This window comes from Equus caballus, chromosome 16 (genome assembly GCF_041296265.1).
Source record: "Equus caballus isolate H_3958 breed thoroughbred chromosome 16, TB-T2T, whole genome shotgun sequence".
NCBI lineage: Eukaryota > Metazoa > Chordata > Mammalia > Perissodactyla > Equidae > Equus > Equus caballus.
The window spans coordinates 18,053,359-18,078,836 of record NC_091699.1 but is presented as its reverse complement, the minus strand read 5'-3'; the positions used below and the strand labels follow the sequence as shown (position 1 = coordinate 18,078,836).

Sequence of the window (25,478 nt, the reverse complement as noted above, 5' to 3'; positions counted from 1 at the left end):
ACATGGATAGGATTCAGAGCCTGGGGCCGCTGGAGAGGGCGCTGTGTTGGGCTAAGACCTCCCTGCCCCGGGGTCAGCGTATCTGGGTTCTAGTCATAACTCGTGTTTAGCACCTGAGATGTTCCAGGCAAGCATCTTATCTCACAAATCTTATCTCCACTTTATAGATGGGGAAACTGAGGCTCCACGATTAAGTAACATGCCCAAAGGCACATAGCTAGTAAGTAATGGGCCAGGATGGGAACTCAGGTCAGCTTGACCTTAACCCCTCCTGGGGTGGGTTACTGGATGGCATCCAGTCTCACTTTCCCCCTCTGAACAATATGTACGGACATTGCCCTACTTTCCTTGTAAATGGGAAACTTCCAAACTCGACAGATGGTGAGATATTTTTAGTTATTGCTGTGTGGCCAGGCTGGGTCACCTGACTTTCCTTCCACACATTAGTTATTCCATTGGGAAAAAGTGGGCCTTTTATCGCTGTGGGTTTCTTGGACATATGAGAGAACGAACAGGCTGTCGTGCGGTGCTTCTAAACCAGTCACCACTTTGTGGAGAGGGAGGGTAGGAGCTGGAATGGAAGGAACTGCCGTTTGTTGAGCTGCTCTGCGCTGAGCCGCTGTGGCCAGGCTCCTCTGGGTTGCAAGGTCTGGACGCATATGGAGATTCCCCGTTAATCTGGGTAGTCTGGGTTCTGTTGCAGTCATAGATAAACCCTGAAATCTCAGCTGGTCAACACAACAAAGGTTGACGTCAAGCCCAGTCTGCCTCCTGCATTCTTGTGGCCGGCTGAACTCTGGAACTCATGGCTTCCACGGGCACTGTGGCTGAGGGAGAGAGCGATGGAAGAGGCTCCCTAGCTCTTAATTGCTTTGTCCAGGAAGCGACAATAGCATTTCCCCTTAAAATCCATTGGCCCAATCCCGTCACGTGGCCTCAGCCTAATTGCAAGGAGGCTGGGGTATGAGAGGGAGCAAGTGACTATTGGGTAAGCACTGTCTTGGCTATAGCTTACCTCAGTTCAGGGGGGTTATGATAAGGTTCTACCTGACCATGGCCTACGAGGTCTCACATGGTCTACCCTTGCCCAGCTCTTTCACCTCTTCTCAGCCCCTTCCCCCTCATTCATTCAGCTCAGCCACTAGGGTCATCCTTCATTTGAGGATATATGCCAAACTGTTTTCTGCCTCAGGACATTTACATATGCTCTTCCTTCTCCTCAGAACACTGGTCTCTCCCCAACTCCCCTGCATTCTTCCCATGGCTAATCCTTCTCATCTTTTGGGTCTCTGCTTAAATGGCACCTGCTCATAGGAGCCTTCCCTGGACACCCCATATAAGTAGGCCTGTCAGGTACCCCTCCCTCAAGTTTGTTTTCAGCATAGAACTTCTCCCAGTTTATAATTAGATGTCTCTTATTTAACTAGCTTAATGTCAGGATCCTGTCAGTTTTGATAATGAATGGTCTCCCCACTCCCTAACACAATGAGTGAATGACTGAGGAAGGGCGAGTCATGTCAGCGGCTGGTGGAGTGCAGGTGCACTGGAGAACCGGAGATGGGGCGAGTAGGAAGACAGGTCATCTCCTCAGACTTCCTCCCTAGCTTGAGTTGGGAGTTTCAAGTAGGGGTGTATGTGGGTGTGGTGGACTTTGGGTGCCCAGGAGGGCAGAGCCCAGGGATGAGGAGGGCAAGGGAAAGAGAGGCCCAGAAAGCTGCGTTTGTCCCTAATGTGGCCAGCCAGCCACAAGGCCTTTAGTTATGGCCGAATCACTTTCCTGTGTTCTAGAGTGGATCCGTTCAGCCAGATGAGTCACTTTAAGAATAAAAACAAATATATAAATATTTCGTGACTATTGAACTTGAGGGCTGTGCCTGGTGGGGGATTTCCAGAGTTGCTTATTGAGGACAGACCTTGTTGGCAGCTGGAGGCCCCTCTGCCCCAGAGTGCAGCTCCCGCATTCGCCACCGTGACCCATGTTCTCGGGCAGCCGGGAAGGAGGCCCCAGGACCCTCCGCCAGGGGCCCCGCACACATACGCCTTTCTCCGGAACGAAGTGGGTGTACATGAACAAAATATAAATAAGGTGACTATTCTAGGTTTTGCTTTATTCAAGTATAAAATAGAGATAGCATTGAAACTTTATCTGCAGAGCTGTTATGTGAATTAAATAGGCCGTGCGTGTGGGAAAGCACTTAGGACAAAGCCTGACCTGGGGTTAGGGATGAAGATAATAGCGATGGTAAATAATAATAACAGCTTATAACTGTTGAGCACTTGCTTCATCCTCGCGGCAACTCTCTGTGGCGGGGGGTGCGGTTGCTCCTCTCGTTTGCCGGATGGGACTTACAAAGCTCCTGCCGTGAGCCTGGCTCCGGCCCGGAGAGCTGGTTGGAAGCGCTGGAGCGCTCTGGTTCCTCATTAAGTGATTCATGCTTCTTAGAGAGAGTGTGGGCCATCCTGAAAAGACAGAACAAGGGATCAGGCCTGTCAACTGCCGTGAACCGTGAAGGGGGCCCCGAGAAACGCTCTGCTCCCCTCGCTCTGTCCCCCTGGTGCCTGAGACTCAACCCTCATCAGTCTGGGTTGAGCCAATCGTTCTCAGCCTCACCTCAGGAACTTACGGGAACATCCAGACTCTGATTTAATGGGTCTGAGAACCAATATGTCAACCCCTTGGTGCCCACAGCTGCCAAAGCTGTTACTTGGATCACTGCCATCCTCTCCCCATCTGGGGGTCCCGGCAGGGAGAGGAACCCCGAGCTGCCTGTCCTGTGTGCGCCAAGGCTGGCTGCCATGGCACAAGCAGGTGGAAGCAGATCCCACTGTCCCCTGTGTTACTCTGCCCTGCGGCCACTGTGACTTTCGAGACCAAGCCACTGCCCGCTGACAGTCAGTGTCCATTAGAGGGTTTAAAATGTTGAAAATGGCCGTCCACCCCAAAAGCTTCCTCCAGAGACCCGAAGTTGGGAATGGAGTTTCTTACGCTGCGCCTTTCGGGCAGGGAGAGAGGACAGGGGATGACCACTTGCACGGTTTCTGCCCCTGACCTTGGGCCAGCTGCTTTACATATCTTGTTCCACTGAGTCCTGGGATAGCTCTGAGACAGAGGAGTTATAATTTTATAATTATTCTGACTCCAGGGAAGATGCAAATGAAGCTCAGAGGGTTAAGAACTGTTCCCTGGGGCACACAGCCAGGAGTGATAGGGGCTGGATCCGGAAGCAGAAGTGTCCCCACACTTAGTCTCTTTCTGCTCTTCAATCACGATTCGTATTTTTGGATCTCGTGATCCTACAGAGTCAACTTCATGTGCAGCATCTGTTTGAGAATATAATCCCGGGAGAAGCGCGTTGTCCTGGAAGCATGGGCTGCCCCTCTGTGCCAGCCATTGGAAGGATGTAGCCAGCTTGCTTCTGGGTCAGGCCCCTGGCAGACGGGAAACTGTGTGAGATTCAAGCTCATCACACCCTTGCCCACGAACCTTTTGGCCTCCTTTGCCCCATCCTGCCCTCGATTTTCTATTTTTGTTTCCACACACTCTGACGTCCCAGTGTGAAGGAGTGGGCGTCGTCGCATCTGCACAGCGGTCGGAGACCAGGCTTCCAGGCACCCGGGACAGACAAGCCACGTTTCCTCCCTCTTCTGGCTTTGACGGTGAAAAAGGAGGCAAGCCCAGCCTGCCCTGCGCCTTCCGGCTCAGACCAGGCACCAGCGGGTCCAGGGTAGAAGTGAGGACCTTTGATGTGTATACATATTATTTATTGTCTGCATCTGAAAGGCGTGTCAGCCCACAGCATGCTGACACAGGGCTCCACAGGAAGCCGAAACTGTGCATCAGATTGTCACTGTGCACCCGGGGCCCGATGTGGGGCCGGTCAGCTGGCCTCTGTGGCAGGCTGCAGCCCCTGCGAGGCCGCAGGACGGTTCTCCCCTCCCCATGTGGGGCCCCCCAATCCTGTTGCTTGCACGTGACCCAGGGTGCCAGCCATAGGCCACTGCGTGTTACTGCAAAAGGACGAGAAAAACAGAAAAGCTGGATTCTCCTCAGGATGAGAACATAAAGCAGCCTTTTACATTCCCCGTGGGTGGAGGCCATAGAGGTCAGCCACAGACGGGCTGCGGCCTCGGTGTTCCTGCCAGATATGTCCTGACAGAGGCCAAGTCTGTGCAGAAAAGGGAACAAAAAAGGAACAGGGACTGAGGTGAGGCCAGGCCGGTGGTTGTCCTCACCCCCGTTTGACTGGGGAGGAAACTGAGGCTCAGCCGGGCCTCGGACAGGGGGAAGGTGCTGCTGCTTCTGGGGCCACAGGCAGTTTGGGGTGCAGGTGGGAGCTCCAGGAAGCCAATGTAGCCGGGAGCATCTCCTGCTCTTGTGCGCATGGCCTCTGCAGGAAGTCGCTGTCTGGGGCCCCCTTTGCCAGCAGGCCCCGCTGGCCCCGTGTGAGGGGAGCTGGGGCTAGGCCGTCGCTGGCCTCACACACAGGAGCCGCCTCTGCGCTTTGGCCTCACAGAGATGTCGTGAGGACACCACTGACGTGGCCCTTGGAAGAACACAGGTGGGATCCCACCTGAGGCGGTTTGTGGAGGAAAGATGGTCTCCCTGGGCCAGAGAGGGGAGCACGGGGCGGGGGTGAGGACTCTGAGTGGCCCGGGTGGCCCCTTCCTCCTGGGGCAGGGCACAGCGCTCACTCCTGCACACACTCCGGGAGCGGGCAGCTCTGTGCTGGCTCCGCTCACAAATCAGCATTCACCGCTGGCAACTGTTCACTGTTGTCATTGTGCGCAGGGACTGTGCGTTCTGCCCCGGCCTGTGGAAGGGGGACCTGTGATTTTGTGAGTCCTGCTGGCAAGGTGCTGTTGGGGGCACCTCGCTTCTAGGCTCCCAGTTTCGGCCAGAATGACCTCGGCCTAGTGGGAGTTGGGGTGGGGCCACGTGGCCCATGGATGCCCTTCTGCGGTACCGGAGGACCCCAGGTGAGGAGAAATGAAGGGTGTGTTCTCCGGGGCTCCCACTGTTGGGCGCGAGTCCTGCCCACAGCCCTGGCCTCGCACCTTCCTGCCTCAGTGTCCATCTTTTCACTCTCTCCCTCAGGCAAGTGTCCTCCACTCTCGCTGAGTCTCCGTTTCCTTACTTCCAGGGTTGTGGTGCGGAGGCTTGTGGGAAAATAGCAGGAGCACGTCTTAGACAGCCGGCGGCACAAAGCAGCAGCGAGCTGGATCTGCGTCTGGTGCTCGCCCGCTGGCTAATCTGTCTGGCGGATTCCCCAGGGCCAGCGGCCGCGCGCTCTGGTTTAGAAGTCTCCGTTCTGGTCATTATTTTAGTTAGCTTGCTTGCTGATTTTTTTCTCAAGAAACATAATTTACTGTGCAACTGATGCATGATTGCTGTTGAAAAAACCTGCAATGTGAATAAACTGAAAAACAAGACCCCCTGAAAACCCACATACAAAGTTGTTGATAATCACACTGCCTAGAAATAATGTGTTAAAATTTTGTGTATATTTTCAGGCTTTATCTCTTCATATATAGATGTCTTCTATATTTTTACACATGTTTTACCACAAATCTGGTAATATCTAATTATATATTCTCTTTCGTCGTCACTCAACAGTATATTGTGGTTTCCAGAGGCAGGGGGTGGGGGTGGGTGAAATGGGGGAAGGGGGTCAAAAGGTGCAAACTTCCAGTTATGAGATAAATAAGTCCTGGGTGTGTAATGGACAGCATGGTGACTATAGTTAATAACACTGTATTGAATATTTGAAAGTTGCTAAGAGAGATCTTAAAAGTTCTCATCACAAGGAAAAGGATGTTAACTAGACTTGTGGTGATCATTTCACAGTATGTACAGATATCAAATCGCTGTATTGTACACCTGAAACTAATATAATGTTATATGTCAATTAAAAAAAATATGTTAACAGCTTTCCATGTCAATGGATATACACATACGTCATTTTAGTTACTATTAAAGTAAAAAAACCCCACACAAGTTAAAAAATTTCAATGAATAGTTAAATTCATAGAAACAGAAAGTGGAATGGGGGTTGCCAGGCGCTGCGTAAGGGGAAGTTGTGTTTAATGGGGACAGAGTTTCAGTTTGGGAAGTTGAAAAAGTTCTGGAGGTGGATGGCGGTGACAGCTGCACAACAGCGTGAGTGCACTCAATGCCACCAAACGGTAGACTTAAAAGGAGTTAAGATGATAAATTTTATGTTATGTGTATTTTACCACAATTAAAAAATATATATAATAAAACAAAAACTAAGTGTCAGTGATTCAGAGTTGTATGCAGTGAAAAGAAAAGCCTCGCGCCCTGCCCTCCTTACACGCTCTGTTTGGGCTGCTGAACAGATAACTGGGATTTGAAAATACCACCCAGAGCAGAAACGGAGCTCCCGTCCTTTGAGGGAAGGCTTGCGGGCAGCGTCTGCCCAGCCCTCCTGAAGGGCGTCCACAGTGGATGCAGCTGGGAAGCCAGCGCCTGGACTCTGAACGGCTAAGCTATGCTACTTCTTTTATAAGATAGTTTCATTTCAAAGAATAAGGTGTCAGTGACAGTAAAGGAAACACAACAAGGACAAAGTCACCCATTATCCCCCATCCAGCCTTCTCGTCCCTTCTGTGCATTCCCAACAGCCTTTCTTCACATGCTCCCACCCTTTTTGCCAGCTTTTCCACAGGCGGCCCCGGGGCGGCACCCTTGGCAGAGGGGAGTGGGGGCTGGAGGGGTGGTGGTGACAGTGGTGTTCCAGTAGTTCTGCCCGAGCCAACCCAGGTTTGAATCTTTTCAGCTGTTTGGCTTGGGACACATCATCTTACCTATCTGATTCTCAATACTAAAATGTAGATAATTCTGTTAACTACCAGAGATTGTCATGAAAATAAAAAATCTGTGTGTGCCATACAAGTGTAGTGCCGGAATTTAGGCGTTGTTAATACTGTTCTAGCCCCAAAGCTCGGGCTTGAAAAACTTGGTCCCACAGTAATGATCGACTTTGTTTAGAGACACAGTTTACTTGTTGGAATAAATGCTGCTGGAGACTCAGAGGCCAGAGAGGTTTTGTTCCAGCCCTGCCTGATGCTCGATGAGAGTAAGCAAGTCGGCGGCCTTCCCTGGGACTTCAGTGCCCCCATTTTTTCGATTCTCAAACATGGGTCCACCTCAGACCAGCAGAGGGTGAAGGGCCTTGAACGCAGGGCTGTAGGGTTTGGATTTGATCTGGGAGGCACGGGGGAGATAGACGAGTTCAGTGAAGAGTGTACACTTTATCTGGGCTACAGGGAGTCACAAAGGCTGCAAGCAGGCGGGTGATGAGGCCAGGGCTGCATTTTAGTAAGATGCATCCTGGGTGGAGATCTGGAGGCCTCCTGTGTGGGAGGGAGCGGTCAGCCTGCAGAGGTGAAGCCGCGGCTGCGGTGGAGGAGGGCAGAGGAAGCTAGTTCACCAAGAGCAGGCTCCGAGAAGCTGGTGGAAGCCAGTGTGCATACGCCCTCACAGCACCTTTAGGGTTTCCCAAATTCATGCAAAGGGGAAGTGACTGCTCTCAAGAAAGCAGGTGACCTCCGCCCAGGCTGCTTTCGCCAGTCCCGCCTGCCTAGGCTGTGTGACAGCAAGCCACTTAACCTGCTCAGGCCTCGGTTTCCTCATCTCTAACGGCGATGGAATGCAAAGACCTGGTGGGGATTTGGTGTCTGCAGAGTTAGGCTGGGACTGGCAGAGTGGGTGCTCTGTTGATGTAGCTGCCGGTTGCAGGGTTTTCGTCTACAGAATGGGGAAGGGCACACGTTTCCACTGCTTGTGGAAGGGGAAGCTAAACGACTGCCAGAACTTTTATATTTAGGGGCTCAACTAAGGGTTTACTGAGATGGATATCTTTAACTTCCCCACATGTTCAGGGAAATGCACGGCCTTACGAAGTCCTTTCACATCTGCATCTCATTTCCCCCTCCCAACAGCCCTGTGACATAGGTAAGCTGCTATTATCATTATCATCATCTCCATTTCGTAGGTGAGGAAACAGGCTCAAAGAAGGAAAGTGACTTGTCTAAGGTCACACAGCTGGTAGGACTGGAAGGCAGCTGTGTCTGACTCAGAATATCAGAGCTGGGCCAATCACGGGAGATTGTCGTGTCCACCCACTGCATTTTATGGAGGAGGAGGCCGAGGCCCAAAGTGGGAAAGAACTCGCTGGGGCACACTGGATTGGAGGCAGAGCCAGGAACAGAACACGAGTCTCTTACTTCCAGACCCAGCCCCTCGATGGCTTCCCATTTCATTGAACCATAATAGCTTTGTTTCCACCTTGTTTCAGGGAAACCAGCTCCTGAAATCAAGTCTTCTGTCCCATACTTCCCGGATGCCGTGAACCCAGGGAGGCCTTTGGCAGCGTCTGTGAGAGACACCAAGGATGGACAGGAGCAGGGGCAGCCCACGAGGACGGCTGCCTCCCCAGGCTCAAGTACTTTAATTCAATTTAATTTTTTATTTAAAGGAAATTTATTTAAGGAAATGATATATCTATAAGGATGTTCAGCTCAGCATGTAGTAGCAAAAAATTGGAAACAACAATGGGGATGATAAAATTAATGACAGAGGGTCTTAAAGGTAATACTGTTACATAACATAATAATATGTTAACAATGAGGTATGTGTGTTTACATACGTGGAAACATGCTCATGCTATATTGAGTTTAAAAAGTCAGATAACCTGGGCCAGCCTGGTGGCATAGTGGTTATGTTCCTGGGATTCGTGGGTTCGGATCCTGGATGCAGACCTATACACTGCTTGTCAATCCACGCTGTGCCAGCGTCCCACATAAAACAGAGGAAGACTGGCACAGATGTTAGCTCAGTGGCAATCTTCCTCAAGTAAAAAAAGTCAGATAACAAAAGAATGTGTATCATTTCTTACCATTTTTATAAAAAGAAATAAATAACTCAGTAGATGAAGGCATTCTACGTGCCAGACACTGTTCTAAGCACTTCATAGATGTGACATTTAATCCTCAGCCATATGAGTTAGGTATTGTAATTATCCCCACTTCACAGACGAGGAGGCTGAAGCACAGAGAGGGTAAACAGCCTGCCAAGGTCATGTGCTTCGGGCCCAGGTATTTCACCTGTGATTCTCAGCCCCCAGCCGGGAGCTTCTGGGCGGTGCCTCACTGAGTTGCCTGACAGGTAAAGCGAGGAAGCACAGCCTGCCCAAGGTCAAATCTCTGGTGATGATGGAGGCAGGCCTTGAGCCCAGCTCTGTCGGATCCCAGGAGGGCAGATGGGGAAGCTGGAGAGGCAGAGCCGCTGCCAGCCACAGGGCGGGACACAGAAAACCCCAGGTTACACACAGCACTGCTCTCTGTTCTGTACTCGTGCTACAAGGATGCAACTCAGCAGGATGAGATGCAGAGCATTCTGCTTGGGAAGTAGACATTCTAGAAAGATTTCTATGGGAAATGGTTTTTTTTTTTTTTTAGGAAAAGTTTCAGCACACGAAGGGTTAACTCTTAGTGTTTTGGAAATGATATTTATGGAGACCAGTGTCTTCCCTGCCCCATTCCTTCCACAGGCTTTACAAAGTAAGGGCGAGTGCTTATCTGATTTGTCAGCCTTGTGGTATTGGCCCAAATCCCATTCCTTTTTTCCTCAAAACCACAGGGCAAAGTAGACTCAGCCAGTCCTCCAACTAGTGGCCCTCATATGTCACAAGAGCAGACCTCAGCCGTCCCCCAGCCTGAGAGGCCTGGTGCAGCCTCAGAGCAAACCTCAGGCATCAAGTCAGACCAGAAAGAGTCATGGCTGGTGTGAGGCCAGCACTGACCTTGGAGCCCCTGGGCCAAGGGGAGGACCAGGGACCTGTGCGCAGTGAGCGCTGGGGCCAGAGCGCCAAGGAGCAGAACTCAGGAGGGAAGCAGGGGGGACGTCTAATTGCCTGGAGCAGTGGTTCCAGGGTGGGGAGCCTGTACCCCCAGTGGTGCATGAGAACATGGGTGTTAGAAAAAAATATGTATCACATGCACAAAAACCCAGGGATTTCAAGACTAAATGCATAGTATATGCATTAAAGTGGATTAAAAGAAAAACAACTCACAGTGACATGGCACAGAGACACGCCCAACAACTAGGAGATGGATGAACGTGACTGTGGTTTGTGGGGTGCTGGCCAAGGCTATGGAGCTGAGGCCAGAGAAAGCAGGGCTCAGGCCGAGGCCTCTGCCAGGGGAGCAGCTGTGGCGGGAACCTTTCTGCCAGGCCAGGACCCTGTGCCAGCCAGCGGCCAGCATAGGCGGGTATTAGTCCAGGTCACCTGAGAAGCGTGCAAGGGTTTTCACAGGACAGATGCCTGAGAGAAAAGGGGGGGAGCTGGCAGGACTGGGGGAAGGAGAGGGGGTAGGGTTGGGTGGGAGTGTCCTGCCTGCCTGCAGTCTAAGGCAGGCTCCCAGAGTCATCATCAGCACGGGTCGGGTCAGCTAGGGGATGGGATCGTGTGAGGGCGGGGCTCCGAGTCCATTATGCTGCCAGCAGCTGTTCTGTGGCGCGTTTGTTTATTTTATATTCTAGTTTTATTTTTTCCCTTTTTTTGCCCAAGGTTTACTCCCAGTCTGAGCTGTAGCCCTTACCCCCGACGCTCGGTTTACAGTTACTGCGCACGGATAGGCTGAGGGTGTGTGCCAATGTGTGTGCACACCTGTGTGTGTATTTTGGGGAGGTGTGTTTACTTTTAGTAGCCATTCTGGGGTTCCCTGATGCGGTGTGGGTGTGCACACACGGGACCTCCTCAGTGTAGTTCTTTCAAATATAGCCAACCCTGGAAAATGTGAAAAAAAAAACAAAACCAAAACCGAAGCCCCTGGAAGCAGCAGAGGCCCCTGGCCAGCCCTGTGGGGTGAGGGGCTCAGGCCCAGCGTGGGGCCTTCCATTTTCTTGGCTGCCTGGGGAGCAGCTTAGCAAGGCTGACTCTGGTTTCAGCATGCTGCTATTTTCTATCTTCCCAATTAATTCTTTTATGGCCAAGGTTCCAGATTAATCACTCCTTTCTGGATGTCGTGAACCAGAAATACCTGAAGCAGGTGGATTTGACTAGCAACCCTGGGGTCAAAGCCAGGTTCCCTCGGAAGGGCCGGCACCCAGTTACTCACACGCCATTCCTGCCGTGGAGCCACTTGAGTCTTTCCAAATGGTGACATCTGCAGCTTCCGGTTTCTGGCCAAGGCCTGCTTCCACGTGTGACAGCCACAACAGCCCGTCCCACCCCCAGCAGCCCCCGCCCTGATCAGGCAGACCCCGGACTGCCACACTGGTCTTCAGATTAATCTTCCTGTCGTGCCTGGTGAAGAAATGTCACCCCCTTTGACCTGACTTTTCCCTCACCCCTTGACTCCTCTTAAAGCCTTCTCTCTTGTGGATCTTCATTCACTGAGGGATTAAGAGCACACACTGGAGCCACTGACTGTGTGCCCTTGGAAAGGTTACTTAACTGCTCTGTGCCTCAGTTTCACCGTCTGTAAGGAGTAGGTGATAATGGTCCCCGTCTCCTAGGTTATGGTGAGGGTTAAATGAGTTGACACAGTGAAGCACTTAGAACAGTGCCTGGAGTGATGTCAGCGTTTGCTCAGTAAGCGTGCCTGGAATATTTACCGCACGCCTGGGCTTTCCCACTGCCACACCTCCTCAGGGGCCGGTGCCACCGCCACGGTGCCCTCCTACCTCACAGACACTTGGCCCAGGTCAAATGCTCCTTCCTCTGTGAACCTCCTTGGTCTCCCTACCTGCTTGGCCAGCCTCTCCTGCCTCCCACCTTGGAGGTTGGTTGTTGCTGTTCCCGCTGCAGTGGAGGTTTCTGGAAGGCAGGCGCCCTAGCTAATTTGCCTCTGAGTCCTCTGCTCCTCGCACAGGAGGTGGGATAGTGTGGGGTTAGACATCACACGAATTTTTGTTTGAAGGCTGGCTCTGCCGCTTACTCTCTGTGTGGCCCTGGGCAAGTGGCCACCTGCAGTGCCTCCATTTCTCCACCGAGCAAATGGGGGTTATTTGCAGGACCAACCCGTAGGGCTGTCATAAGGCTTCAGTGAGGTGACGGACGAGGAGTGTGTAGGATGGCATCTGGAAGGGCCGCGGAGTGGCCACTGTCATTATTGACAGTGAGTGTTTGTGGAGTGAATGAGAGACAGGCTTGGTCTGGGGGCCGGAGAGAGAACCACCCCCCTCCTTCTCCAGTGAGCAGCAGCCTGACCCACACTCTCTCCTTTCCAGGGCCCCCTCCGGCCAGAACCAGCCTCCCGCTTCCTCCTGAAGATGCCTCTTCTGCCTTAAACACCGAGCCTCCAGCTTCATCTGATTCAAAGGTAAATCGCGCCATCCCCCAGCTTGCTGCTCTCCCTCGAAAATGCAGCCTGAGGCCAGTGGAGGGGTGGGGGGTCAGGGCGAGGGGAGAGAAGAGGCCCTTTGGATTGCTCTGAGCTTCTAAGACTGTACCTGTCGGAGTCGGGGGTCAGTACAGCGGGGCGGGGAGGGGTGGGGCTTGAGTGAACCCACGTTTTTTTTTTTTTTTTTATTAATGTTATGATAGATTACAACCTTGTGAGATTTCAGTTGTACATTTTTGTTAGTCATGTTGTGGGTACACCACTTCCCCCTTTGTGCCCTCCCCCCACCCCCCCTTTTCCCTGGTAACCACCGATCTGATCTCCTTATCAATATACTAACTTCCACCTATGAGTGGAGTCATATAGAGTTCGTCTTTCTCTGACTGGCTTATTTCGCTTAACATAATACCCTCGAGGTCCATCCACGTTGTTGTGAATGGGCCAATTTTGCCTTTTCTTATGGCTGAGTAGTATTCCATTGTGTATATATACCACATCTTCTTTATCCAATCATCAGTTTCTGGGCATGTAGGCTGGTTCCACGTCTTGGCTATTGTAAATAATGCTGCGATGAACATAGGGGTGCAACGGACTCTTGAGATTTCTGATATCAGGTTCTTAGGATAGATACCCAGTAATGGGATGGCTGGGTCATAGGGTATTTCTATTTTTAACTTTTTGAGAAATCTTCATACTGTTTTCCATAGTGGCTGTACCAGTTTGCATTCCCACCAACAGTGTATGAGGGTTCCTTTTTCTCCACAACCTCTCCAACATTTGTCACTCTTGGTTTTGGATGTTTTTGCCAATCTAACGGGTGTAAGGTGATATCTTAGTGTAGTTTTGATTTGCATTTCCCTGATGATTAGTGATGATGAACATCTTTTCATGTGTCTATTGGCCATATTCATATCTTCTTTTGAGAAATGTCTGTTCATGTCCTCTGCCCATTTTTTGATCGGGTTGTTTGTTTTTTTGTTGTTAAGCAGTGTGAGTTCTTTGTATATTATGGAGATTAACCCTTTGTCAGATAAGTGGCTTGTAAATATTTTTTCCCAATTAGTGAGCTGTTCTTTTGTTTCAATCCTGTTTTCCCTTGCCTTGAAGAAGCTCTTTAGTCTGATGAAGTCCCATTTGTTTATTCTTTCTATTGTTTCCCTCAACTGAGGAGTTACAGTGTCCGAAAAGATTCTTTTGAAACTGATGTCAAAGAGTGTACTGCCTATATTCTCTTCCAAAAGACTTATTGTCTCAGGCCTAATCTTTAGGTCTTTGATCCATTTTGAGTTTATTTTGGTGTGTGGTAAAAAAGAATGGTCAATTTTCAATCTTTTGCATGTGGCTGTCCAGTTTTCCCAGCACCATTTGTCGAAGAGACTTTCTTTTCTCCAATGTAGGCCCTCTGCTCCTTTGTCGAAGATTAGCTGTCCATAGATGTGTGGTTTTATCTCTGGGCTTTCAATTCTGTTCCATTGATCTGTGGACCTGTTTTTGTACCAGTACCATGCTGTTTTGATCACTGTAGCTTTGTAGTATGTTTTGAAATCGGGGTTTGTGATTCCGCTGGCTTTGTTTTTCTTGCTCAGGATTGCTTTAGCAATTCGCTGTCTTTTGTTGCCCCATATGAATTTTAGGATTGTTTGTTCAATTTCTGTGAAGAATGTTCTTGGGATTCTGATTGGGATAGCATTGAATCTGTATATTGCTTTAGGTATTATGGACATTTTTAACTATGTTTATTCTTCCAATCCATGTGCATGGAATGTCTTTCCATCTCTTTATGTCATCGTCAATTTCTTTCAAGAAAGTCTTGTAGTTTTCATTGTATAGATCCTTCACTTCCTTGGTTAAGTTTATCCCAAGGTATTTTATTCTTTTCGTTGCGATTGTGAATGGGATTGAGTTCTTGAGTTCTTTTTCTGTTAGTTCATTGTTAGTGTATAGAAATGCTACTGATTTATGCACGTTAATTTTATACCCTGCTACTTTGCTGTAGTTGTTGATTATTTCTAATAGTTTTTCTATGGATTCTTTGGGGTTTTCTATATATAAGATCATGTCGTCTGCAAACAGCGAGAGTTTTACTTCTTCATTACCTATTTGGATTCCTTTTATTTCTTTTTCCTGCCGAATTGCTCTGGCCAGCACCTCCAGTACTATGTTGAATAGGAGTGGTGAAAGTGGGCACCCTTGTCTTGTTCCTGTCCTCAGAGGGATGGCTTTCAGTTTTTGTCCATTGAGTATGATGTTGGCTGTGGGTCTGTCATATATGGCCTTTATTATGTTGAGGTACTTTCCTTCTATACCCATTTTATTGAGGGTTTTTATCATAAATGGGTGTTGGATCTTGTCGAATGCTTTCTCTGCATCTATTGAGATGATCATGTGGTTTTTGTTTTTCATTTTGTTGGTGTAGTGTATCACGTTGATTGACTTGCGGATGTTGAACCATCCCCGTGTCCCTGGTATAAATCCCACTTGATCATGGTGTATAATCTTTTTGATGTATTGCTGTATTCAGTTTGCCAAAATTTTGTTGAGGATTTTTGCATCTATGTTCATCAGTGATATCGGCCTGTAGTTCTCCTTCTTTGTGTTGTCCTTGTCAGGTTTGGGGATCAGAGTGATGTTGGCTTCATAGAATGTGTTAGGGAGTGCTCCATCTTTCTCAATTTTCTGGAACAGTTTGAGGAGAATAGGTATTAAGTCTTCTTTGAATGTTTGGTAGAATTCTCCAGAGAAGCCGTCTGGTCCTGGACTCTTATTTTTGGGGGGGTTTTTGATTACCGTTTCTATTTCCTTACTTGTGGTTGGCCTATTCAGATTCTCCATTTCTTCCTGATTCAGTTTGGGGAGATTGTAGGAGTCTAGGAATTTGTCTATTTCTTCCAGGTTGTTCAATTTGTTGGCATATAGTTTTTCATAGTATTCTCTTATGATCTCTTGTATTTCATTGGTATCTGTTGTGATTTCTCCTCTCTCATTCCTAATTTTATTAATTTGCGATTTCTCTCTTCTTTTCTTGGTGAGTCTGGCTAGGGGTTAGTCAATTTTGTTAATTCTTTCGAAGAACCAACTCTTTGTTTCATTGATCCTTTCTATTGTCTTTTTTGTTTCAATATCGTTTATTTCTGCTCTTATTTTTATTATTTCCCTCCTTCTACTGACTCTGGGCTTTGTTTGTTCTTCTTTTTCTAGTTCTGTTAGGTGTCGTTTGAGGTTGCTTATGTGAGCTTTTTCTTGTTTAGTGAGGTGAGCCTGTATTGCGATGAATTTCCCTCTTAGGACTGCTTTTGCTGCATCCCAAATGATTTGGTATGTCGTGTTCTCATTTTCATTTGTCTCCAGATAAAATTTGATTTCTTCTTTAATTTCTTCAATGATCCATTGTTTGTTCAGAAGCGTGTTGTTTAGTCTCCACATTTTTGCACCTTTCTCTGCTTTTTTCTTGTAGTTGATTTCTAGTTTCATAGCATTATGATCAGAAAAGATGCTTGATATTATTTCAACTCTCTTGTATTTATTGATGTTTGCTTTGTTTCCCAAGATATGGTCAATCCTTGAGAATGTTCCATGTGCACTTGAGAAGAATGTGTAACCTGCTGTTTTTGGATGAAGTGTTCTATATATATCTATTAAGTCCATCTGGTCTAATTTTTCATTTAATTCTATAATTTCCTTGTTGATTTTCTGTCTGGATTGAACCCACGTTTTTAATGCATTTTTCCATTATTTGTGTTTAAATGAGAACTGATCGTTGGTATCTTCCTCCCCCCCCCAAATATATCAGTTGCAGTAGTGCCTTGCTTACAATCCGCCTCCCCTCCAACCTTTCTTCAACCCAAAGTATGTCTGAGTTATCCTGAATTTTCAATGACTTGGGTGCAGGCCCACACATGGCTTTTGTGGGTCTTCGGCACTTCTGTCTTCACGAGCCCTTTCCTTTGTTAAAAAAAAAATTTAAAATTCTATCTTACGATTGCCTTAACATAGAGATGGATTAAAAATTAAAACATTTTCTTCGCCTCTAAAAGTTTATTTTTGTTCTTCCGATTTTAAAAGAGATTGAAATGTTTTTGTGGGCCCCTAAGGGTGTCGTCGTGGGCAGCTGCCTGGCGAGGAAGCCCGCTCCGGGGGGGGTCTGCGAAGTGGAGCTCCCCCAGAACAGAGACTGCTGCTCAAGCAGGCTTTTAGTTTTCTTTGAAAATTAATCATTTTCAAAGACGATTTAGTAACTTAGAAGAGTGACCATGGGTTAATGTTAAGTGAAAACACCAGAATTCAAAACTGTGCATGTGCCTGATTCCAGTTTGTTGGATAGACCCGTGTATATCTAATTGTCACGGGACGCCCCAAACTTGAGTGGGAGTTAAGTGGATGATGGGGTTATGGATGACTTCCCCCCTGCTTTTCTAAGACAGTTTATAAGAACACATTAGTTTAAAAGGACTTAGGTTTATGTACAGCTGTTTGAAGGCAAGTGATCGGAGCAGAGCTCTTTTTATAGGCTTGTACTTGCAAGCAGCCTCCGCAGCTCTGATGACAGCATCGTGTTTGGTTAAGTGAACCTATATCCCGCTTCCCAGCGTGTACACCACGGCTAGGACCAGGGGTGCCAGCTTGGCTGTCGACCAGCCGTGTGACCTCCCCTCAGCTCTTCAACCCCCTCGGTGCTCCCCTTTGTAAACTGAAAAGAAGGAAACATCAACCGTGTGCCAGGAATACTCACATTTTAGTTAATCTGCAAAATTACCCTCCGGAGTACTGTTGTTAGCTTCACTTTTGCTGATGAAGAAATGAGGTCTCAGAGAGGTTAAGTAACTTGTCCAAGTTCACAGAGCAAGCTAGAGGTGGAGCTGGGGTTTGAGCTGGCCTTGTTCATGTCCTTTTCACCATTCCTCCTCACTGGATAAGATGACCCTCCTCACCCCCCAGCTCTGATGTTCTGAGATACCCCGAGGTGGGAGGGAAAATAATATTTTCCGTATTAATTCCATATTAATCTCCGTCTCTTCTCCCTGAATTCCTAGGATTTTAGCGCCTCCATTCCCGAGGAAGAAACACTTTTGAGCCTGGCTGGAGACAGCCTTTTCTGGAGTGAGGCGGACGTGGTCCAAGCAACAGATAACTTCAACCAAAACCACAAAATCAGCGAGGGGACCTTTGCTGATGTCTACAGAGGGCACCGGCACGGCGAGCCATTCGTCTTCAAGAAGCTCAGAGAGGCAAGCACATCTTGCCTTCCAGTTCGGCGTGGAGGCTGCAGGCATGGGGCGGGATTTTCATGTTTCTGTGTCTTTTCCCACAGATGGCCTGCTCAGGTCTAGGATCAATCAAAAAGTTTTTCCAGGCAGAGGTCCAAATCTGTCACAGGTAAGCCTGCCCCTGGGAAAATACTTCGTTTAATAATGATGACAGCTCACCCTTATGTCGTGCTTCCTATGTGGCAGGCGTGTTTTAAGCACTCTAGGTGTATAAACTCGTTTAATCCTCACAAGAATTCTGTAATGTAGGTACTATCATCACATTATTTTACACATGGGCAGATTGAAGCACAGAGAGGTTAAGTGTCTTGTCCAAGATCACATAGCTAGTAAGTGGCAGAGCTGGAATTTGAACCTAGGTTGATGTGGCTCCATAGTCCATGCTTTCCCTATGTAGCAACTATATTCATAGGTTAGAATTAGAAAAGAATGTGGGCTCACTTGGCCCGACTGCTTCCTTCCAGGGAGGGAGTCATCTGCTTCTATGCCAGCTTTTGAGATGGGCAGAGACTCACTGGTTCCAACCCTCAGGGAGAATCCGTCTTAAAATCAGAGCGCTCTAGAGCAGGCCTCGGCAAAGGACCCGCGGGCTAACTCTGGCCCCACCTGAGAGCTAAAAACGGTTTTTACATTCTTTTTTTTTTTTTTGAGGAAGATTAGCCATGAGATAACTGCTGCCAATCCTCCTCTTTTTGCTGAGGAAGACTGGCCCTGAGCTAACATCCATGCTATCTTCCTCTCCTTTATATGTGGGATGCCTACCACAGCATGGCTTGCCAAGCTGTGCCATGTATGCACCTGGGATCTGAATCTGTGAACCCTGGGCCGCTGAAGCAGAATGTGTGCACTTAACTGCTGCGCCACCGGGCCAGCCCCAAGGTTTTTACATTCTTAAAGGGTTGAAAAAATAAAAAGAAGAATATTTCGTGACACGTGAAAAGTATATGAAATTCTGACTTGAGTGTCCAGAATCAAGTTTTATTGGAACACGGCCACGCTCATTTATTTCTGTGTCGTCTGTGGCTACTTTTGTGCGATAGTGCACGTTGAGTAATTGCACCAGAGACGTGTGGCCTGCAAAGTCTGAAATATTTACTGTCTAGCTCTTTCCAGAGAAATTTTGCTGTCCTCCGGTCTTGAGCGGTAAGGACCTTCAAAAGTGATCCTCAGACCTGCTCATTTTACAGATGAGGAAACTGAGGCTGGAGAAGTGAAGTGAGCCCTGTCGCAGAGCTGGGTGGGGACTGAGAAAGAGAAAGGGAAGACTATCTGGAGACCTGGGCACTTGTCCTGGCTCTGCCGTCATTGACTGATGAGTTCAAGCAACGCGTATTGGGTGCCTGTCCTGGGCTGGACACCAGCTGTCATTCAGCCTTGGCAAGTCACTGTCTGAGTTTCCTCTGCCACTGTGCAGCCAAGTAATGCATGATAATTGTAGAGTATTTTAAGAAATAAAGACAGTTACGTGTAAGAAAGTAGAGATCACCTATTTTTCCATAGCACCTGTAATGAACTACTACTGTATTAATATTTTGATCTGTTTTCTTTAATCATTTCTCTGTTCATACACGTGTATGAATACACTCACACGCACACACACATATACACACACTTTAGTGGAAACTGGAAGTCTCATCCCCTTCCACCTTGGCGTAGTGCCTTCCCAGAGTCCGCAGTCAGTCATTCTTTCATTCATTGATTTGGCAAATGTGTGTTGCTGGGTTGTCAAGGCTGTTCCCAGCTCTAGGGAGTGTGGGCTGGCGGGTGGGCCAGGAATACACCAGGGGGAAAGTGAAGGGTAAATACCTCTAATGAATGTGAACACGTGAAGTAGGACGGCCTGGGGACAGTGGGGGAGGGCAGAGGGATCAGGCAGGAGGCCACTGCATAGTCCTGGGGAGAGTCCCTCAGGGTTTGAGCCGAGGCAGAGGAGGGGGACCAAGGAGGCGTTTGAAGCTGTTTGTAATGGTGAACGGTGACTAATTAGATGAGGGAGGTGAGGAGGTTTCTAGGAAGCCGGATGGAGGCTGGTGCCCTTTGCTGAGACAATAGCTGTGGGTGGAGAGGCAGGTCTGGGGCTTGTGTCCAGGCTGTTCACCTGGAGCATCTGGAGGCAATTCAGCATTCAGGCCTGGAGCTCAGGATGGGCTGGAGGTGAGGGATTTGGGAGTGTTCCTCCTAGAGGAGGGAGACACCTCGAGGAGCAGCTTGTAAAACAAGGTGGTGAGCCCAGCCAAGGAGACTCAGGTTTCAAAGGAAGACAGAGGAGGAGGATCTTGGTGAAAAAGGCCAAGAAAGAGTGGCCAGAGAGGAAGGAGGAGGGAGCAATGACTTATAACCCAGCGGAAGAGGATTTTGGGGAAGCACCCCAGTCCTGGGAGTCAGACAGACCTGCGGGCTGATCCTGGCTTCACTGCTTGCTGGTCGTGACCTTGGGCAAGTTCCGTAACCTCTGAGCCTCAGTTTCCGGAAGATGGGGTGGTTAAGGTGTCATTTGCTCCAGAGCAGTGAGGCGGGATACCTTGGAGCCCCTTGACTTGAGGCTCCTCGAAGGCAGGCAGTTTTCATCCTTCTGCCCTGGTGCTGGGCCCTCTGCGGGGCGGCGAGGGCGGGAGAGGGCTGCGAGGTGAGGAAGTGGAGCAGTCTGTGATCGTTCCTTCTGTCTGACTCCTCACCCCTGCGCCGGTGCCTGTTTTCAGATGCTGCCACCCCAACGTCTTACCTCTGCTGGGCTTCTGCACCGGAGGACAGTTTCACAGCTTGGTCCACCCCTACATGGCAAATGGTTCTCTACAGGACAGACTCCAGCACCAGGTAAGGGGCTGGGTCACGGTCAGAGAACAGGGCCAGGCAGCACCCAGTTAGAGAATCAAGGGTGAAGGATTTATAGGAGCCCAGAGGGAGAGGAGCCATCCAGAGAGGCTCTTAAGGAGAGAAGTCAGGCCAGGATAGTTACGATCTGGCTAAACATCTTCAGGTAAAAACCTATGGGGGGCCAGCCTGGCAGCTGAGTGGTTAAGTTCCCGTGCTCCATTTCGGCGGCCCTGGGTTTTACCGATTGGGATCCTGGATGCGGTCATGGCACCGCTCATCAGGCCATGGTGAGGTGGCGTCCCACATAGCACAGCCAGGACCTACAACTAGAATATACAATTATGTACTGGGGGCTTTGGGGAGAAGAAGAAAGAAAACAAAAAAAAAAAAAAGAAGAAGATTGGCAACAGATGTTAGCTCAGGTGCCAATCTTAAAAAAAACCTATGAAAAAATTATTTGACAAGAGGCATTTCATTTAAGTCAAGAACAAGACAGTGGTATCCCATAGTGCTAATTTTATTCAACGTTCTTCTGGAGGTGCTAGCCAATGCAATAGGACAAGGAAAAGAATTGAGAGAGAGATTATGAAAAAGTAGAGACAAGTTTTTATTAAAAAAATGCTATTCTAATGGATACCTGTTTGCTTGTATATTCATGGACTATCTCTGGAAAGATACAGGAAACTGGTACCTGGGCCACCTCTGGGGAGGAGAGCAGGTAGCTGGGCTCAGGACAGGAGGGGACCTTTTATACACACCCTTTTGCACCTCTCACATGTTATACCACATGAGTGTAATACCTATTAAAATTACAATTTTTCAAACAAACCAACCTCCTTCCCATAAAATCCTCAAAGAGAGGGGAAAAAGTTATTGCACAACACAATTATTGCCTCCCTTGGCAGGGCCCAGACAAAGCCGCTGTTCATGGTGTAGTGCTGGTCACCGGCTCTGCTGAGCCTCGCTGTGTGTGAGATGCTGTGATGAGGGCTTCGCACACTTCTCCTTCAGGCCTTGCCACAGCCCAAGAGGTTTTCTCCATTTTCCAAAAGATGAGTCTCTGGCACAGAGAGCTGCAGCGTCTTTCCCAAAGGAACACAGTTGATAAGGATCAGGGCCAGGGTTTAAACTGGGTTCATCTGGTTCCAGATTCCTGAATTTTTGTGAAGAAATCTATTAGCAAAGGCCAGTTCTTAGAGGATGTGGGATCTAAGACAGGACTTGAAAAATACGTGGCAATTTAGCCTGGAGATTCAGTCTTAGAACAACAGTGGCAGCCCCTGGGGAGGGTGGGGGGCCTTAGTCCACCCTACAAGCCCCATCAGCCCTTGTGAAGTCTCCCCAAATACGCTTAAAATTGGCCTAAGGCCCATTTGCTTGTTGTGCCAACACAAGCTCCCTAGCTCCTCTCCCGACCAGCCCCTCCTAGAGAAGAATTTCAGAGCTGCCGCTGTAATAGTTGTGATAAAAATAGCTGCTGCTGGGGCCTGGCCCGGTGGCATAGTGGTTAAGTTCACAAGCTCCGCTTCAGTGGCCCGAGGCTCACAGGTTCAGATCCCAGGTGCAGACCTACACACCACTCATTGTCCCATGTACAAAACAGAAGACGACTCGCACGGATGTTAGCTCAGAGACCGTCTTCCTCAGCAAAAAGAGGAAGATTGGCAACAGATGTTAGCTCAGAGCCAATCTTCCTCACCAAAAAAGTCCCACAAGAAACAAAATAGCTGCTGCTTATTGAGCACCCACTGTGTGGCAGGCACTATGCTAGGAGCAGACCATACACTCCTTTGAATTCTTATGACAACCCTAAACCATAGGGATTAACATTTCCATTTTATGTCTGAAGAAACCAAGGCTCAGAGACATTGAGTGTCTTTTCCAGTCACACAGCTAGTGTGTGTCTGAGCTGGGATTTACACCTAGATCTGTCTGATGTCAAAACTGGTATCCTACCAGCAAACCAAGCTGTTGCAGAGGACAGGAAGGGCTGGAGGAGAGACAGGAGCCCAAGACCCTGCCACTGGGACTTTAAAAAGGCACAGGTGGGACTTTTCCTCTGCCTCCTTTTCTTTCTCTCAGGGTGGCTCAGACCCCCTCCTCTGGCTCCAGCGCGTCAGCATCTGCTCGGGGCTGCTTCGTGCCGTGGAGCATCTGCACGGCCTGGATATCATCCACAGCAACATCAAGAGGTGAGAGAGGGCGCTGCACCCCGCCGAGGGCCCAGGCTGCAGAGAAGAGGCAGCACACGTTCCTGGGTCCCCTTCCTCTCCCTCTGCCTCTCTTCTCTTTGCCTTTCTCTCCCTGCCTCACCTCCCTTGGGTTTCTTCTTCCTATCTTTGTTATACCCTCAAAAATCAGTATTTCTGGGTTGTGTCTCTGCTAGCTGTCAGCCTGAGCTGCCTGCCTGTTACCAAGCTCGTCTTTCTGAGCTGGGGTTTTCCCAGCAAGCACTACACACCCCTGATGGAGTTCCCTTCTCACACAGCAGCTGATCTGGACCTGTCCTGTGACCCTGGGATTTTGAGCTCCTTGCTCGGGTCTCCTCAGGGCCTGCCCCTGCTGTGTATGTGTTGGTGAGAGCAGCTCGTGTGTGGGAGGCTCCCTGTAGGCCAGGCGTGCACCCCAGCATCTCAGCACATGCTCCCAAGAGCAAGAGATCTCCGTCTGGGGACTCAAGGCACAGAGTCCGGAAGATACCAGAAAATCTGGCAAAACTGACCTCGAAACCACAGAACTCACGCTTCCCCAACCTTCTCCCTCTCTGTCCACTTAGCAAGCGGAAGCCCTTTCCTCTTTTCTCTCCCCTCATTATTATTTGATTGCACATAATAGTAAGAAAGGAAATGGAAAGGTGGGAGGTCATCCTGACCCTCCTGCCCACTCTGACTGTCAGCTGGCCTCCAGTTCTCTGTTTCTCTTGTCAACTGCTGCCCACACAGAAGTCTTAGTCCCAAGGCGGCATGGTTACCTGGTAACCAATTCACAGTCTCTTCCCCTCCAGTTTAACATGGTAAATATGTCCCCACACTGCATGTCATCATTTTCAGTGACTTCTTAGTCTTCCGTTGAAGGGATTTGCCCATAATTTACTTAACCACTCCTTAGAGTAGATATTGGAATTGGTGTCTACTTTTTAAAAATACTTAAGGTTAGTTTGAATATTTTTGCAAATGTAGCTTAGTTTTCTTTATTTTTTTTCCCCTTCAGAGTACTTTCTGGGAGTGTTCACTCCCACGGTTTAGAGGACTGAGTCCAAGAAGATTTTAATTACCCTTCTTCTTCCCCACAATCTGGCAGGTTCAGTAACAAAGGATGCTGGCATTTAGACTTGAGCGAGCTGGGCCAGAGCTCGGGGGTCCGCACAGCTTTGGGAGGGACTGAGCCGACAGCGCCTGTGGGCTTGGCAAGCCAAGGGGGGTCAGGGTTGACGTCTGTGGGGATGAGGATGGCCGCACCTGTTTGCCATACCACCTGCCATTCCTGGGGCAGCAGGACTAATCTTAGCTTCATCCCCATTTCCTGGTGGGATTGGGCTCCCAATACCGTCTCTTTCCCTATCAGGACTGGCTCAGAAACCCCATGGTGAGGATCTTCAGTGACCCCCCTCTTGCAGGAGCCAACATTGCTCACTGCTAAGTTGTTTCCGAAAGGGGTCTCTATGGCAACCTCTTCCCATCCAGCTCGAAACGAGAAGGTTCTCTCTGCTTTCTTTTCCACAGCTCCAATGTTTTGCTAGACGAAAACTTCACCCCCAAGCTGGCACATCCAATGGCTCACCTGTGTCCTGTCAACAAAAGGTCAAGGTACACTGTGATGAAGACCCACCTTTTCCAGGCCTCCGCTGCGTATCTGCCAGACGATTTCATCAGGGTGGGGCAGCTGACGAAGCGAGTGGACGTCTTCAGCTGTGGGATAGTAAGAGCTTCCTTTTCTCTTAGACTCGGGCCAGCACTCATTTGTCCTTCTTGCGGCTCCTTTTCAAGCACAGATATAATAGAGGCTCAGATGTGTTCCGTCAAATGTAGTAGGGGCTGGCAAACTGTGGCCTATCTTTTATGGCCTATAACTCAGAATAGTTTTTACATTTATAAAAGATTGAAGAAGAAGAAAAAGATAAAGAAGACTATGTGACAGAGACTTGGTTTGTGGCCCAGAAAGCCTAAAATATTTACTATCTAGCCTGTTACAGAAAAACTTTGCCAACCCTTGAAGTAAAGCCACTCATGAGAGTCCGGATTCCAATAGGCTACAGATATCATCTCCTGAGCTCCGTGATTCCCACCCAGCCGGCCTCTAATGATCCATCCGATTGTTTGTCCTTGTTTGTTCATCCAGCTGTTTTGTCCATCTCTCCATCCGTCTGTCCAGCCATTCATCCAACATCCATCCAACATCCATCCATCCATCCGTCCAACCACCTCCCATCCATTCTGCATCCATCTACCCGTCCAACCTCCGTCCCCGCTACACTGCCATCCCTGTCTGTTATTACTCTGTACCAGGTACTTGGGATATAAATGTGACTGAAACACAGTCCCTCCCCCAGGAGCTCATGGTCTGAGAGTAGCGGTCTGCAGAGTATATTTCTATAGAACGCCGATTCCTTGAGATCTCTATAGGTTTGATGTGTTTAAAGGGTTTGTGACCAAGCAGGTTTGGGAAATGCTCGGTTAAGCAAAGTCAAGCAGATTTCTTTACCACAAAATTAATCAGAGCCTTTAATATGGTAATGAGCCTTTAATCTGGTAATTGTGAATTCACCATAGCCTGGCAAAGGGTATGCAGCATTTCTCAAGTTAATTTGACTGTGGAACCTTGTTTTCTCAGTATCCTTCAGCATCAGTGTCCCATGGAACCCAGCCTGGGAAATGCTGGCTGGGAAAAGTGACAGTCTGTGGTTGACTTCTGCCAAGACCAAACAACTGCATCTTGGACCTTGCCCTCTCTCTTCCACTCCAGCCTCAAACTCTGCACTTCCTCTTTGAGCACAGTCTCCTGTCTGTCCACCTCTCCCCGTGGTGCCCTCGC

The 25,478-nt window shown here is 48.9% G+C and overlaps 1 protein-coding gene across 2 annotated transcripts in view; it reads left to right on the top strand.

Annotated features, from left to right (window-relative positions):
* Positions 1-25,478, top strand: part of IRAK2 (interleukin 1 receptor associated kinase 2) — a 73,426-nt gene that overhangs the window by 33,453 nt on the left and 14,495 nt on the right. For both annotated transcript variants that reach the window (XM_023619975.2, XM_001491188.5), the window contains 7 exons: positions 8,319-8,465; positions 12,257-12,348; positions 17,400-17,594; positions 17,678-17,742; positions 20,333-20,447; positions 22,530-22,639; positions 24,170-24,365. In XM_023619975.2, the coding sequence (XP_023475743.2) occupies positions 8,319-8,465; positions 12,257-12,348; positions 17,400-17,594; positions 17,678-17,742; positions 20,333-20,447; positions 22,530-22,639; positions 24,170-24,365 (920 nt within the window). The remainder of the gene's footprint in view (positions 1-8,318; positions 8,466-12,256; positions 12,349-17,399; positions 17,595-17,677; positions 17,743-20,332; positions 20,448-22,529; positions 22,640-24,169; positions 24,366-25,478) is intronic.